The sequence below is a fragment of the Fundulus heteroclitus genome, chromosome 5 (genome assembly GCF_011125445.2).
Source record: "Fundulus heteroclitus isolate FHET01 chromosome 5, MU-UCD_Fhet_4.1, whole genome shotgun sequence".
NCBI lineage: Eukaryota > Metazoa > Chordata > Actinopteri > Cyprinodontiformes > Fundulidae > Fundulus > Fundulus heteroclitus.
The window spans coordinates 42,269,927-42,286,200 of record NC_046365.1 but is presented as its reverse complement, the minus strand read 5'-3'; the positions used below and the strand labels follow the sequence as shown (position 1 = coordinate 42,286,200).

The following is a 16,274-nucleotide window of genomic DNA, read 5'->3' as shown; positions in this document are numbered from 1 at the left end:
TTTTCACTAATCTGACCAAGAGTTGCTCATCATCATTAATCAGCACAGTATGACTATAAAACAGTAAAAGTCTCTCATCCAGCCGAGCTTTTAGACAAACAGATGCGTTTTAAAGTCAGTGGTTTTAAGAAAACCTGCCTTTAATAAAGAGTTAAACGTCTTCAGTCTGCAGATGAATCAGGAGGCACCAGCGTAATGCTCTAAGCACGAAACCACTGCTGCTGTTTTATTTCCGCCTGGCGTGAGAGAGAGAGTGTGCAAGAACACAAATAACACAAGGGGGAGGGGACAAGAGATCATCAGAGCCAAAACCTGCGCATTCAGCCAGAGGAGCGCAGCGTGTTGGTCGCCGTCAGGGTGTGAATGTGTCCAGACTTCACTGCAGCGTGAAGCGCTTTGGAGCTGTCAGACTAGTTAAAACGCGAACTAAATACATTTAGTCCCGCAGCGCGCTGGCAGCAGGAACTGACCGGGTCCATTCATGGCATCTTGGAGCTTTTTTCTGGCTGCGGTTCTGTGTAAGTAGAGCTTCTCCTTTGAAAGAAAATTTAATGATTCCTGAAACTTTCTGATCAAAGTCTTAGTAAAATTTATATTAAAAAAAAACTCATATACCCCTGCTATCTATTAACATGACGTTTAACAAATGCATTTAAATATACTTCCGTTCTGAGTCCAAACTGATGCATTCTGGTTCTGGTTCCGCGGGTTCTGGGTCAGGTTAGCGTTCATTCATTCATTCATTCATTCATTCATTCATTCATTCCGGTCTGTAGCCGCTTATAGCGGCCAGTGGGGAAGCAGGCAGACCCTCAGCTTACCGGACCGGACCGGAGGACGGATTCGGTCGGTGACATAAACAATGAAATCTAACAGGACAGTAAGAGTTGTTGAGACAGAAAGTGGTCGGACGCGTCCCCGCGGAGCAGCAACAGGAGGACCGTGCGTAATAACAGTTAGATTTCAGCAAAGGTGTGTCTGCTTTACCTTTTTCCTCCTCCTGAAAGTGTCCGTCCTCATATATTTACGATCTGTACTAGAGCTATAAAGATAAACTAATAACATGATGTTAACCTTTTTGAATTAAATATATTCCTGTTCTGAGTCCAAACTGGTGCGTTCCGACTGTTCTGGTTCTGCTGGTTCTGCTGGTTCTGGGTCAGGTTTGCGTGACTTTAAATAGATTAAAGGCAGACTGATGTTTTAAGTCTTAATTGCTGTTATTTAGGAGGATTATCTGCTTACAGTGAGTTAGAACACATTTATAATCAGAGCATTAAAACAAGATTTTATTACAGAATGTGGGCTTGATGAGAAGCGTGTTTAAAGTTTGTTATTTTCTAAAGTTTTATTAAATCTGACAAATGAGCAGAGTGGTCGATGGGTCGAAACCAACCTCTTCCACATCCTGTTTTGGGGGAGTCGTGGTGGTTAGAGCCTTGCGCCTGGGTTCCGGAGGTTCTGGGTTCAACTCCCACATACTGCCACCCTGGGTTCCTGTGCAAGACCCTTAACCCCAGATTGCCTCCTGGACGGTGCACAGTGGCAGCCAGCTGCTCCACTAGGGTTAAAAGCAGAGAACAAGTTTGGTTGTAATGTATGTTGCAATGACAGTAAGGATGATATTATTATTAGATTATTCACAGCTGCGGAAATAATTTTATAGTTGTGGGATATTTTCAAGACAGTGTTATAATTTTTAACAACAAACTGTGTAATATTATGATATTTATGATATTTACATCTCATTGTGGTTACTTGAAGTGAATCGCTGGGAGTGTCGGCTGCATGGCAGCTTTTCCAGTTTTATCACAGTAGTTTTGATGCTGTTGTGAAGTAAAAAAAAAGAAAATCTTGTTTTTCACGTTCTTCAGAAACTTTGGTAGAATTTAGATTGAGTTTATTATCATTAACATGGAAGCAGTTTGGTTCTCAGTCCCCCAGGGCGTGAGCCTCAGCTTTCTGGATGCCAGTCAAACTTTATCACCTGATTTTTCTTAGCAGAACAGGGCGTCGCCGCAGCCTTAGAACATCCACCTGGGTGTTAGAGTTCGGAGTCTTCCTGTTCAGACCACAGTAGGAAGTAGGAGACATGTTTTAGCTTAAGGAAAAACTCAGTCTTTTCTTTAAATGGCAAGAAATATAAAGACTGACTAAAAACATGCCTTAACAGTCCAGCTCTAAATAACAAGCTGTGAACTGAGTCCTCTGAGGGGATGGACTCATTGCCCAGGAGCCATTTTATGAGCTGAGAAAAAAAACCTGAGCCCAGAATCTGATGGAGATTTCCGTTTACATTTGTCTGTAGCTTTGTTAGTTTTGAGGCTTTGTGCTCTAACCACGAAGCTCACTGTCCCACTGTGCGCTGCTGTTTTATTTCTGTCTGACGTGAGAGAGAGAGGCAGTTTTGGTAGAAAGAAAAAGAATGTGTTCAAGAACATAAAAGGAGGGGGGGGGGGGGGCAAGAGATCATCAGAGGTGATGCCATAAAAACCTGGACTTTTAACCTCAGTTTCCCTCTTAGATCAGACCCTCTGTCCCATTCTGCAAACAGTTTCATTAAGTTATTAGATAGTAATTTAGTTCTAATAGTTTACATTCTGTCAGTTTGAGCTCAGTAAACATAGTTTAGTCACTCTGGGCAGAAACCCAACAGCTCCTGTCATCTAAAGCTTTTTCTGTGGAAATCTGACTGAGGCGCTCACATTAAATCACCTTTTGATCCGGATGTGTTCTTAGTAGTTAATTAGTAAATGCAGAGAAGATATTTCATTGCAATGACTAATAAAGATGATTATTGTCAAATGTATAAATATCACATTAGAAAATTACTTTCTGTTTAAATCTGATTTCTTACATTTTCATAAGAATCTTTTAATTTATTTATTTTCAGTATTTTTTTAATCAGCATTTGGTTTCCGTTGCGAAAGAGACCATACAGCAAATGTAGTCATTAAGGATTAGCAGATATCGGCACATTTGTAGAAGTGTTGTGCAATTATACACTGTTTAGAGTCATTTAATGTTTAATAAATAAGTCTCTGCCTGTTAAGTATTGTCTGGTGATAATCAGCTGTTAAGCTGATATCAGGACAATGGTTGAAAGGGATGATACGAGCACTGGCGATCATTTAACAGCAAAACCTGCACACACATAGAATAAAGGAGTGACAACTTCTTTTCAAGTTCAAGAATTTATTAAACAGAAATAAAATGAACATCCAGAGAACATCACTATATAATGCTGTTTATCTGAATTAACACTTTATTGCAGTCAATAAATCCTCTACTAGGCTAGTGAAACTTAACTAAACTACTAAGCAAAATGAAGATAAAAAGAAGCTAAGCTAAGGAATTGTTTACATGCAAAAAGACAAAAGACAACATAAAAAGTGGTTGATCATAATCAGAATAATTCAGTGAATCCTGGGTCACTGCAGATCTGACTCAAAGAAAATGGAATGGAGCTAAATTAGCTTAACTAATTTAGAACATTTGGCATGTTTTCAATCCATTCACAATGCAAATCCTGAATTACACAAAACATTATTTGAGAAAATAAAATTTTTAAGAATGATTTGCTCAGTAAAATCATTTCCTTTCGGAGCGCTTGATTTTAACTCCTAAAGTTAAACAAAACACCTTTAAATTTATATCCATATTAATGCAGTAATGAGGCTCTTAGCACTATTGAATGATGGCGGAGTGAAAAGAACAAGCTTTTACACCCTGTGTGTAAAAAGGAGCGCTACCACAGGTCATTCATCCCTGCTGCTATCAGACTTTACAATGCCGCACTATAACTGTAATAACTTATGTGCAATAACAAATGTGCATTTCTATTTAATAACCTGTACAATAATCCTGTTAAATAAGCGACTCCAGCTGTTATAGTTATCTCACTACCTCACTGTTGTTCTTTACATGGTACCACTTTAATGTACAACGTTAAATCCATATGCATATAAGTCACCTTGAATGTACATAGTCATCCTAAATCTCTGCTTTATTTCTTTTGTATTATTTATTGTTATTTTTTGATCTACCGTATATATGTGGACACACTGTATATACCTCATGCACCTTTTCCTATTTTTGGCACCTTCTTCTGATTATTGAGCCGATGTGACAGGTGAATTTCTCCACTGTGAGATCAATAAAGCCTATCTTATCTTATGTTATGCTTTAAAACAATCCCCTTTTGAATGTCCGGAACCAGAAGTTATCAGAAGCTAATAGCATTTTGGCTAGCATACTTTCGGCACTAACTTTAAAGACTTCAGGTTTATTTTTAGCCATAATGAGAGGCCGGATAACATAAACATTAATATCAATGTATGAAACCTCTATGGAGATAACGCGTGTTATAACCATAAAAACACTCTCAAATCACATCAGCAATGACATGGTATCACAATGCTATCATGAGGTACGACCGTTAGCTCTTTGTGTTTAAAACACCATGTAACCACATTACTGGCAGCTGCTTCGCGGGGCCTGACCCCCCTGGCCCCAGGGGTTATCATCTCTCTTTCCAGGTGATGAAGCAGCCGGAATACGTTTTTATCATTCTTTCCCTTTTATCTCTTCTTTCTTTCTTTCACCTCTTCTCTTTCTTAATTTTTTTTTTATAAAGAAGGGAAAACGTTGGTTCTTAGCCCGCTGCCGAAAGGGGTAGCAGCAGCAGACATGCGGCTAGCCGGAACATGATTGAGGGGAGGCCTGGTCCGAGGCTCCATGCAGTCTCTATTTCAGCTCCTTCTTTCTCTCAGTGTAAGGAGTGGGTTGTAGTGGCCAAGCCAATACTTTAAGCCACTGAGGTGCTGCACCGGGTAATAGAATTGACGAGCTGTCCATTTATTTTGTCCATTTATTTTCTTCTTTGCATGTCAAATGTCCATCACAACACGAACGCATCTCCAAGCAACATAGAAAGCAGACTTGCTTGTATTTAGCCTTTTTTTCAGTTTTCCCCTTCCGGGTGGAACACCTACCTAACAAAGAAAGGTTCCTACCTTAAATAGACATGACCGCTGATTACCCAACTGATTCATTTGCGCTCCTACATGGGTAAAGGAGGCCGATCCGCGCTGTCTCAAGTCACTTTTCCTGTATCAGCTGAGGAGAAATAAACAAAGCTGCTTTTGGCAGGGAGGGATTCTTTCCTCCTGCGCCTGACGATAAAGTTAAGACAGCAAACTTAACTCTGATTTGCCCGGTCATGTCCTCCGGGTGAAGATGGATTTCTCCCCTGTGGTGGTATGTGGGTCTTTTCTGGCCTCGTGAGGCCCCATGGTGGCCCAGCCATCTCCTCTCCTCCAGATGTCCCAGGCAGAGGAAGAATGAACAGACTGGATCTCATGTAGCTCGCTAGCTCCCCTCTCCTCAGGAGCCCCAAGGAGGAAGAAGAAGCAGACTGAGAGTTTGGTTAGAAATGCTCTGACCTTTTCTTCTGTGGGGAGTGGTTTGGGCTCATGTAGCAGCATCCCTGTTGTGAGGCTGTCTTTGATTTGGGGGTGAAATGCCTTTTGGTCCCTCCCCCATGGTACATGTCAGAATTCAATCTGACTTCATTCATCATTGGCTTTAATATAGTAATATATTAGTAATATCATCTTTATTGACATTGAATAATACATTGAAACATACATTGGTCTTGCTCAGAGTGCAGGCGCTTGGGATCGAACCGGGTACTTGCATCCTTCTCTGAGTGCAAACGCACTGCTCTAACCACTAGGCCAGCACTCCCCCTAATATCCTGGCACAACAGAAGTAACAGACACACAGTTCTGTAGGCATACATACTGTGGTCTGCCCGTCAGGTAATCAACAATCCAGGACACGATGGGGGCCTCCACCTGCATCGCCGTCATCTTCTCACCCAGTAGAGCCAGACGGATGGTGCTGAAGGCACTGGAGAAATCAAAGAACATGATTCTCACATTGCTCACCGGCTTGTCCAGATGAGTGTAGACTCTGTTCAGCAGGAAGATGATGCTGTCCTCAACTCCCAGACGGGGCTGGTAGGCGAACTGTAGTGGATCAGTGAAGGGCCTGACCATGGGCCTTAGCTGCTCTAGGACTAGAGTCTCAAAGGTCTTTATGACGTGGGACGTCAGAGCCACCGGTCTGTAGTCCTGAGGGCCGTTGGGACGCAGCATCTTTGGCACAGGAACAGGACGTCTTCCACAGCACGGGGACTCTCTGGAGGTGCAGGCTCAGGCTAAAGACTAGGCTAAGTACTCCACACAGCTGGTAGGAACAAGCTTTGAGCACCCTGGGGAAAACACCGTCTGGGCCTGCAGCTTTGCTGGAGTGGAGTCTGGTTAGCTGTCTTCTCACCAGGTCAGGAGTGAAGGACACTGTAATGGCAGCAGCAGGGGGAGGGGTGAGGACCTTTGATCGTGAGGCACGTGAGCAGGGTGGAGGGGTGGAGTCGGTGGATGTGGATTGGTGTGGTGAAGAGCGGACAGGGGGTCTGTAAGGAGGAGGAGGAGGAGTGCGGGGTGGATCTGGCCTTGTAGGCAAATCAGCAGCGGGGTGATGTTTCATGTATTTATCCTCTAATAAAGATTGAGCATAAAGTTAAATGTTTGCAGTGAGGAGAAATGAGCGCATCGGTCCTCCATCTAGTTTTCTAACAGAAAATCTAGAATATCTACAAACATTTGACTGAAATCTGGGGGAAACAGAGAAATGATCATCAGCAGCAAATAAGCTGAAGAGACCCTGATGAACATGATTCAATTAGAAGCTGATGATGATTTAAATATAATGAGAAAACGAAGCGTTTACTTTGTAACTCTGTTTGTCTTTCAGTCACTGTAGTGGCAGCAGAAAATCTGACAAGGAAGGCTGGTGAAGATGTCACCTTCAGGCTGGGATACAGAAAGCTGAAACCGGGAGATCATCTGGTCTGGTCTGGTCCAAATGATACAGTTCTCTTGACCATTGAGATTGGAGAAGATATTGGACCAGACCAGTTGAGAAGACTACAGGTGAATCTCACAACCGGATCCTTGACCATTAACAGTTTCCTGGCTAAGGACATTGGGGTCTATAATGGGAAGATCTTCATCATCAACAGTACGACTCAGAAGTTCAACCTCGTCGTTGAGGGTAAGTGGCTCAGTTGGATCAGGAAAAGCATTACATGCAGAAATCCTCCCGTTTAGCCTAATTATGTAACCGGGGGTCATAACGGTGTGTTGTTTTAGCCATTCCTCCACCTGCTGTGTGGGAAGTGAGGCTCTGCAGTCATTTTGTCCCTACAGTTAAAGCCAGAGTGCGCAACTTTTCCGGAAATGCTAGTAAGAAATGTCCAATGCTGCTGGTGAAGATTCTCAGTCTTACAGGTCATGGTCATTCCAAAAAAAGTAAAAAACAAAGCAACTGGACTTGTTTCACGTAGTTGAAGATGTTTCGCTTCCTCTCCAGGAAACTTTCTCAATTCAAAAAGTTTGGAGTAATGATGAGTACCAAGCTTATAATAATGACTGAAATCTCAACAGAATTAAACAATGGTTTGACAATAATGAATTATCAATGAACATTTCTAAAACTAAAATGATCATTTTTGGCAAACGACCGAAAGACATTCAAGTAAATGTTCAAATAAACAATATTAATATTGAGAGAGTTAATGAACATGCATTTCTGGGTGTGATTTTAAGTCATGATGTAAGTTGGAAACCCCAAATAGCAAATGTTCATTCAAAAATGGCAAGAAGTATATCAATACTTTATAGAGTAAGACACCTGCTTGATTATAGAGCACGACATATCCTCTACGATTCATTAGTTCTTCCATACATTAGTTATTGCTTAGAGGTTTGGGGTAATATGTACAAAAGTTATCTAGATTCACTTATCAAACTTCATAAAAAAGCCTTACGAATCATTCAGAATGTTGGATTCAGAGATCATACTAATGCACTTTTCTTAAAATCTCACATAATGAAAATGGAAGACTTAATCAAATCTAAAACTCTTGCTGTAGTGTACAACGCAAGTCGTGATCTACTTCCTGGCAGTATACAAAAAAATGTTCAACAGTAGAGAAGAGAATTATAATTTGAGAGGAGAATTTGTGTTGAGAAGATGTGGAGTTCACACCACACTTAAAAGTCTGGAAAATAAAAGGCTTTATACTACTGCCTAACAAAGGCCTTGTAATGGCTTAGATAACATGCAAATTCAACAGAAACAGGTCCACCCCTTAGAAACCACCACCAGTTTTGGTTCAATCTTCTAGCTCAATAGCTTTAACGACCACCCATTACTAAGGAAAACAAGTCCAGTTTGTTTTTTACTTTTTTTGAAATGCCCAAGTCCCTTTTGAATGACAGCATAAGACCATCTTACCTGCTCTTCCGCTCCTCAGGGGGATCTCGTGAAAAAATCTCCCAAATCCTCTCTGGTCTTATTTCTTTCCTCTTCTTATAAACATGACTGCAGTTCGTTTCTTGTGACTCTCAGCCATGCTCAAAGTCTACAGTGAGAGCATCGGAGTTAGCTACAATGAACGGCTAACAGCTAAGCTAACTGCTAAGCTAGCAGTTAAGCTAACCGGATACATAAACACAAGAGGTGCGCAGCCAGCAAGCAGAAACTATCAAGGAACAAGCACACACTGGCGTTATGTGAGCGCGTCAGAATGATGTCATGAGGGACAACCAGTAGATGAGGAGTTTCCCCCAGAACCTGAGGGACTAAGGGAGGTGAGAGTAGGGACAAAACTCTGACCAATCCCTGCTATTCAGACCGAACGGCAGGGATTTGTCAGAGTTTCTACAGGCCAGAAGCTTCCACAGAGGTCTCATTTTTTATCACCTTTTTCTGAATAAATAATCTATTGACTACTGTCAGGATGGAAGGACCATTTCAACCAGTGCAACAAAAAAAATTTCTGCACATAACAATCAGCTAGAGCTTTAAGACAGTCAACAGCTTAAATCAGAGGCAACCAGACTTTCGCTCGTTTTTTCTGAAAACTCATCAACACGTGTCCAGCTGAAGTGCGAGTTGCCAGAACTGACAAATACTCCTGGAAAGTTGTTGAAACATTTTCAGACAAACTGATTGAAAATCCGATTGCCTCAGATTTAAGTCTGTTTGCTGTAGCGATGACCCGGATAACTGAGCATTTGCCCAGGTTTATAGCATTAAGCTGTAAACCTTAGAATCTTTTTATTTTATTCCTTTTTCTAATCAGCATTTGGTTTTCGTTGAGAAAGAAAAACATACTGCAAATGTAGTCATTTAGGATTAGCAGATATCGGCACATTTGTAGAAGTAACAGCGTGAACAGCCAGCAGAACAGGTTCTACAGAACCTGAGAGTTATACTGAACCTCCTCCATGATCCCACAGCATAAAAATGTCCTAATGTTTGTTTTTATTTAGTTTTACATAAAGCCTGAAACAGACAGACTGGTTCTGGTGATGGAGAAGGTCCAGTTTGTTGTGTCCAGCTCTGTCAGTATAAACTGTTTATGTCAGCGATTTTATATTTTCTCCAATGTTATTTTTGTAATTTGAAATGATTAAATTGTGATCTTCTGATAAAATGTGATGGTCATTCCTTTTCACTAATTTCATCTATATTGGTCTGTTTTATCTTTTAGTAATATCCATGTATTTATCCTCAAGTAAAGATTGATCATAAAGTTAAATCTTTGCAGTGAGGAGAAATGAGCGCATCAGTTCTCCATCTCACAGATTTTCTTCTAAGAGAAATTTTGAATATCTACACAAATCTGACTGAAATCTGGTGGAAACAGAGAAATGATCATCAACAGCAAATACGATGAAGAGACCCTGATGAACATGATTCAATTAGAAGCTGATGATGATTTAATTATAATGAGAAAACGGAGCGTTTACTTTGTAACTCTGTTTGTCTTTCAGTCACGATAGTGGCAGCAGAAAATCTGACAAGGAAGGCTGGTGAAGATGTCACCTTCAGGCTGGAATACAGAGATCTGAAACCTGGCGATCATCTGGTCTGGTCTGGTCCAAATGATGATCTCTTGACCATTGAGATTGGAGAAGATATTGGACCAGACCAGTTGAGAAGACTACAGGTGAATCTCACAACCGGATCCTTGACCATTAAAGGTCTCCTGCCTAATGACACTGGGGTCTATAATGGGAAGATCTTCAATGGCAATGGGACGGATCAGCACTTCCACCTCACTGTTGAGGGTAAGTGGCTCAGTTGGATCAGGACAACCATTACATGCATTACTATTTAATAATAATTGAACTTTATTGATCTCACAGTGGAGAAATTCACTTCTGCATCTTAACCCATCTCCTTGGGGAGCAGTGGGCAGCCACTGTGCAGCGCCCGGGGAGCAATCAGGGGTTAAGTGTCTAGCTCAGGGAGCCAGAGTGCAGGCAGTGGGGATCAAACCGGGTACTTTCAACCTTCTCTGAGTGCAAGCGCGCTGCTCTAACCACTAGGCCAGCACTTTCCCCGAATTAGTCTAGCCTAATTATGTAACCGGGAGGTCATAACGGTGTATTGTTTTAGCCATTCCTCCACCTGCTGTGTGGGAAGTGAGGCTCTGCAGTCATTTTGTCCCTACAGTTAAAGCCAGAGTGCGCGCCTTTTCCAGAAATGCAAGTAAGAAATGCCCAAGTCCCTTTTGAAGACCGTCTCACCTTGGTCTTCCGCTCTTCAGGGGGATCGCGTGAAAGAATCTCCCAAATCCACTCTGGTCTTGTTTCTTTCTACTGAGGCCTTCCTCTTATTCTCATAAACATGATTGTGGTTCGCTTTTTGTGACTCTCAGCCATGTTCAAAGTCTACGATAAGAGCAGCGGAACTACAATTAACGGCTAACCGCTAGGCTGACCGCTAACCTAGCTGCTAAACTAACCGGATACATAAACACTGGGCTCTCAACTCTCACGTATTGACCATGTGACACACGCATTTCATAGTAATATAGTAATAATAATATCATCTTTATTGTCATTGAAACATACATTACAACGAAATTTGTTCTCTGCTTTTAACCCATCACCCTTGGGGAGAAATGTCTCTAGGTGCTCAGCTAGCGAATCACACATTTTACCATCCGTTCTTTGCTTTGTACCAATGGCAGAAACTCTGGGAATTATAGGAATTTGGCAAAAGAAATGTAGGCGACAGTACGCTCGACTGTGAAGGTAAAACGTCTGCAGAGAGTCAGTATGGAGTCCACCAAGCTCTCAGTATGTGGACAGTACACCTGAATATGTGGGAGCCTTTATGCCCGGAGGACGCGGTAGCAACAGTAAACATAGAAAGTTAATTCAATATAAAAGTTACGTTTAATTTGGCCTTATGTTAGAAACAGGCAGTGTAGTCCAGCTACTCTGTCCTCCTGACAGACGGATAGAGAGCTGTGGACGTGAAGGGAAGGAGTGATATTACACAGCTGGGGCGAATATTTAGTGTGCCTTACGTTCCGAAAAATTTCGGTAGTCGTCCTTTAACTTTCCTGTCCTGGTCCAGCCTGTCAGTCCAGGTGGACGTCCATGTCCTGGTAGATCTGCAGGAGGTCCATCCTCTCTCCAGGTCTAGGTGATGGATGGATCAGAGCTCTGGGAGATTGTTATAGTACTTGACCCTGCTGTAAACTGGACCAGAACGTTTTCCCTGACCTGCAGGGTTCCTGTTCTCAATGCCGGTTGATCTCTAATGTTCTCCCAGTAGAACCTTCTAGGTCTTTGGACATCAGCTTCATTTAGAGACACATTTAGGAAGTAGTTGAAAGCAGCTAGTTGGTTTATCATAGTAAAAGGGTCTGAAAACAAGAGCACACCACACTTTTCAGATCATTTTCATTTCACTTGACAGCTACGTTCAGTCAGTTTGTCCAATAAAAGTTTGTGTTATACTGAGGCAATATGTGAAAAGGGTGTGTGAAAACTTTCAAAAGCCACAGAAACAAGATGAATTACTCTGGATTTATTCACAGCAATGTTTCTCATCGGATCTTTAAGTGTTTCTGCGTCTCAATCACAGAGAAAATCCTTCCAGCAACACTTTTCTCTTTAATTCCTTTAACATAACTCAGCTTCTCACCAGGAAGGAGAACTAAGCAGCTTCACATGATCCTTAGAGCTCACATTAAAGCTTTTCCAGACTTTTTGTTAATGTATCCTAAATATAAAACCCAGGTTTAAACTGCTGTCTGTCTCCTGATTTCTTCACAGAGCCTGATCCCATCCCACCAAACGCTGAGTCTCATACCTGGACAATTGTTGCTGTTGCTGCTGTTGTTGGTTTTGCTATCGTTGTTTCTGCTGTCTTGGTTCACCGTTACCTCATTCCGTTTATAAAAAAGAGGAAGACAGGTCAGTATTTTTGTCATTCTGTTATCATTTTTATTTTGCTGCATTTAAACAAATATAACAGGTCCAGTTTAACTGTGTTTTACTAAAGTACCTTAAATATGGATAGAATCTCCATCAATGCTTTCAGTCCAATGTTGAGCAACAAGCCCTAAAATATGCAGTTAGTATTGCTGCTGATTTCCTAGCAGGAATATTATTCAGATAAACTTCCACAGAATATTAAAGGCCCCCATTTTTCTAAAACTTAAATGACTAATTTTGTTTTATATTTTAGTCAATATCGGACAAACTGGCCAATTTTTTTGTTGTTTGAAGATGAGGCTACTGATTCCAACAGCATATTTAAAATAACGCTGAAAACTAACAACAGTATTATTTTCCCAGCGTTTAATACTAGTAAAGGCAGAAGGAGCATTTTTAGAAGATGAAAACTTTGTTGGAGTGAAGGATATTCTTATAAAGCATTATCTGATAAAGATCTACTATAATGAAACCTTGGTTTGGCTGGGATGAAGTAACGGCTGTAGTATTATCTACTATCTACATGATAGGCTAGAATGCAAAAGGGAGGAAAACCGTTTAACTTTTTATTGACTTTTTTTTTTTTACTGCACGAGACGTCTATCGATCAATATACATTATTATCGAGTTATCATCCGGCTGTAGTCTATAACATTTAATCTAAACTGCTTCTCATCTTCTGTCCTCTTTATAGGCCAGTGTAATTCCAGCGGTGTGATCTGACTCCCAGCATCCAGCCTTCACAGCATTCCTTGTTGAGAAACCTCCACAGACCCGGTGTGAGTCCTGCAGAGGCCAGCGTCTCCATCATGAGGGATATTTTTATGGACTCGTTCAGACTTTTCCACAAAACAAGTTTTACCAGAAATAACGAACGAGAAAACGAGCAGAAACTGAACGTAGGAGTTGACTCCCGGGTCTTTTCTGTTACAAAAGATGATGATAATGATGATGACGATGGTGATGATGATGATGATGATGCCTCTTCTCAACGTCTCTGATCCGACTGAAAACTGTCTGTTGCTCCACTAAAGTCTCAGGAAGTCGATACCCATGGCTGTCTGTGAAGTCCATGGAGGGGGGGGGGGGGGGGGGGGGGGGGGGGGGGGGGGGCATTTTTCTGTAAATTATATATTTAATATATTTATAATATAATGAAGATATAATTTATTTGAGGTGGATTGACATGTAATGGATGCCTTGTCACAGAAATATGCACATGTTCAGTCTGGGTGAATCTGTACAAAGAAATAAAAGTCGGCAAGTCTTTTGTTGCTAAATAATTATTAATTATATTTATTTAGTTTTATTTGTGTGGATTTACAGAGAGGATCATCAGAGATGACCTTCCCTCCATCCAGGGTTCTGTAGTCAGGAAAAGGGCCGCTAACATCTCAGGACACAAACGGCGTAGACTTTTAGGATTTAATTTCTGACAGCAGATGATGTTCCCTTTCAAGCTTTAAATTCATGGTTGTGCCTTCAGTCAGTTTTATTTGGACCATTTTTACTCAAATAAAAAAAATCGGCTGCTGACTGGAGTCTTGGTGTTTTATCTGAAACAATGATGTCAAGCCTTTTACTAACAAGTCCAAAAGTCAAGGTTTTAATCTTTTCCAGGTCTCCCATCGGATGTTTCCTTTGGAGAAACCTGTTCTGTAAAACCATCTGACTGAAATGATGACACTGGCAGCAAGAAGGGATTTTATTCACATTTGCTAAGGGAATCTGTAGTTTTGCCTCTAAATTTTAATCAGAGAGAAAAAAAAAGTCTTCATAATCTTCATATTTTTTGTTCCTCTGAGCATTTAGACCAGGCAGAAACACATGTCTATAATGTACAGAAAACAACTATTATTATATAGTGTGTCTGTGAGCTTATTTATGTTATTTATACCGGCCTTTTAAAGACCATCAGGCCTGAATGTCAAAAGTTTGTTCACATTGTTAAAGATAAATGAAAAAATCTGATCTATTGCTTTAAGATATAAAAATTCTGATTTGTCAATTATAGGATGAAATCTGTTAATAAGCAAAACCAAATATTATTTTACTCTTCTTATTGCTTAAAAGATACATTAATTAATTAGAAGCTGAATTCTGCAAGAAATAAATAATGTTGCACTATTTCCCCTCAATCCACAGACCGTCCTCTCCTCTGACCCACAGAACTGTTAGACTGGCATCTGAACACGAGATGTTCTGACTGCTGTGGTTCAGAAAACATTTCCCTACGAGATTCTTGGTTTTCTTGTGGCCTGCAGCTGAATTTCTGCAGGCAAAACTACAGAAATCATACATAACTACACTGTATAAAAATGTTATAAATCCAATGTCGAGAAAAAAAAGGTCTGATTATATTTTCTCTATTCAAGTCTGGTTTTTCCTCAAAAAAACTCTCCTGGTGGTTTTGTGCAGATGTCAGCGTTCACTGGTTTCTGCCTCTTCAGGTGTCAAATTAACCTGACTCCGCCAGATAGATTTGCTCCGCATATCCATCTGGAAACCTTCCGTTGAAGTAATTTTGGGAAGGGGCGAAAATACTGGTTAGCTGATTGGCCTATGTTGGTGATAGACGGGCCAAATAAACCAATCAGATCAACGAAGCATGTTGACGTACTCGTCAACATGCTAAACACAACCACAAGCCAAGCTACTCTTGCTGCTGCAGGTAAAGGCTCATTAGCTCAGCAGAGAAATACTCTGTAATTCCGATAAAACTTGCTCGATAGCCACGCTAACGCTAGTTTCGTCGGCTGAAGCCGCCATGTTCTTTAGACTGAACTGACGCGCTTCCCGTTGCGTCACACCTCAACCCGCCTCAAAGCCAACGCTGATTGGACGTTCGTTTGGTGAACGGCTCCAAATTTTCTTTAACGGAGAGTAGCCAGACTGATCTGCGAGTGAAACCTTGAAAGCTCGCAAGATCAGGATGGTCTCACGAGGCTAGTGTCAAAAGGCTCATATTTCAATCAATTTGCTCAGATTAGCAGCTAAATTACGTTTTTATATCATAATTAGAAATCTGGGTTTTTAAGAGCTTCTAAGCATTTAAAACTGGAAACAGTAGAATCAGCCTGAGCTCCGATAATATTTCTTTAATGTAGACCAGGGAGTCAAACTAATTTCTATATGGGGTCACTATAGCTCATGAAGTCAATAAAGGCGCCTGCATGGATGATACTATTGGTTTTATAATTTCATTCACATAGAAATATAAAAAAGGCACAGTGACATAAAAGTAGCACTCTTGGGCCTAGCTTTTAAAAATTTATAGGGCAAAAAAAGTTGATACTGGGGTAAAGTACACTTTAAACTCATCATTCTGCATCACTTCTTCTCTTTTTGGACATTCTGGCTTGTTTTAATGTAGAAAGGCTGACATCTAGTGGCAGGATGCTGTTACTACACACTTAAAAAAAATCAACATTCACGACAGGAGGCACAGTTTTAGCCACTTTATACACTTTAAAAGGACACGTGCCTCTACTTTATGACATGATATGCCTTCTTTGGCTCTAGGGCCCAATAAATTGTCTTGACAGGCCAAATTTGGCCCGCGGGCCTTGAGTTTGACACATGCTGTAGAATTAGTGGTATTTTTTATCGTTTTTCATTTATATTCTGTCTGCTCTTAGAGGCCGTAGCTGTTTATTTATTTATTATTTATTTATCTAACTAATTAATCTGTCCTGGTCAAATCAAGGTTAAACTATATATTATAACTACACTGAAACAAAAAAGCACGTCATTCAACTCAGCTTTTGGCTTTTATAGGAAAATAGTGAATTCTGCACAAACTAAGAAACAAGTCACCTGTAAAGTTTCTATCTTGTCCGCTTTGACACATGTGCAAGCATTAATGCTCACATAGATGTGTGTGCACATGTGCAGTTTGTATTG

General features: G+C 40.8%; 1 protein-coding gene across 1 annotated transcript; it reads left to right on the top strand.

Moving 5' to 3' along the window:
• The first annotated feature begins 313 nt into the window (after positions 1 to 313).
• LOC110367642 lies at positions 314 to 13,434 on the top strand. The gene is made up of 5 exons (XM_036137623.1): positions 314 to 518; positions 6,820 to 7,119; positions 9,909 to 10,205; positions 12,210 to 12,350; positions 13,066 to 13,434. The coding sequence occupies exons 1-5, from the start codon at positions 482 to 484 to the stop codon at positions 13,092 to 13,094; spliced, it is 804 nt and encodes a 267-aa protein (XP_035993516.1). The 5' UTR covers positions 314 to 481; the 3' UTR covers positions 13,095 to 13,434.
• Positions 13,435 to 16,274: the final 2,840 nt, after the last annotated feature.

What these genes read in the sequence shown, in the direction of transcription:
- LOC110367642 (XM_036137623.1), top strand. Translation starts at nt 482, where the DNA reads ATGGCATCTTGGAGCTTTTTTCTGGCTGCGGTTCTGT. An exon ending in TTTTCTGGCTGCGGTTCTGT is followed by an intron (nt 519 to 6,819) that starts GTAAGTAGAGCT and finishes TTTGTCTTTCAG; the next exon opens with TCACTGTAGTGGCAGCAGAA. An exon ending in TATAAAAAAGAGGAAGACAG is followed by an intron (nt 12,351 to 13,065) that starts GTCAGTATTTTT and finishes TCCTCTTTATAG; the next exon opens with GCCAGTGTAATTCCAGCGGT.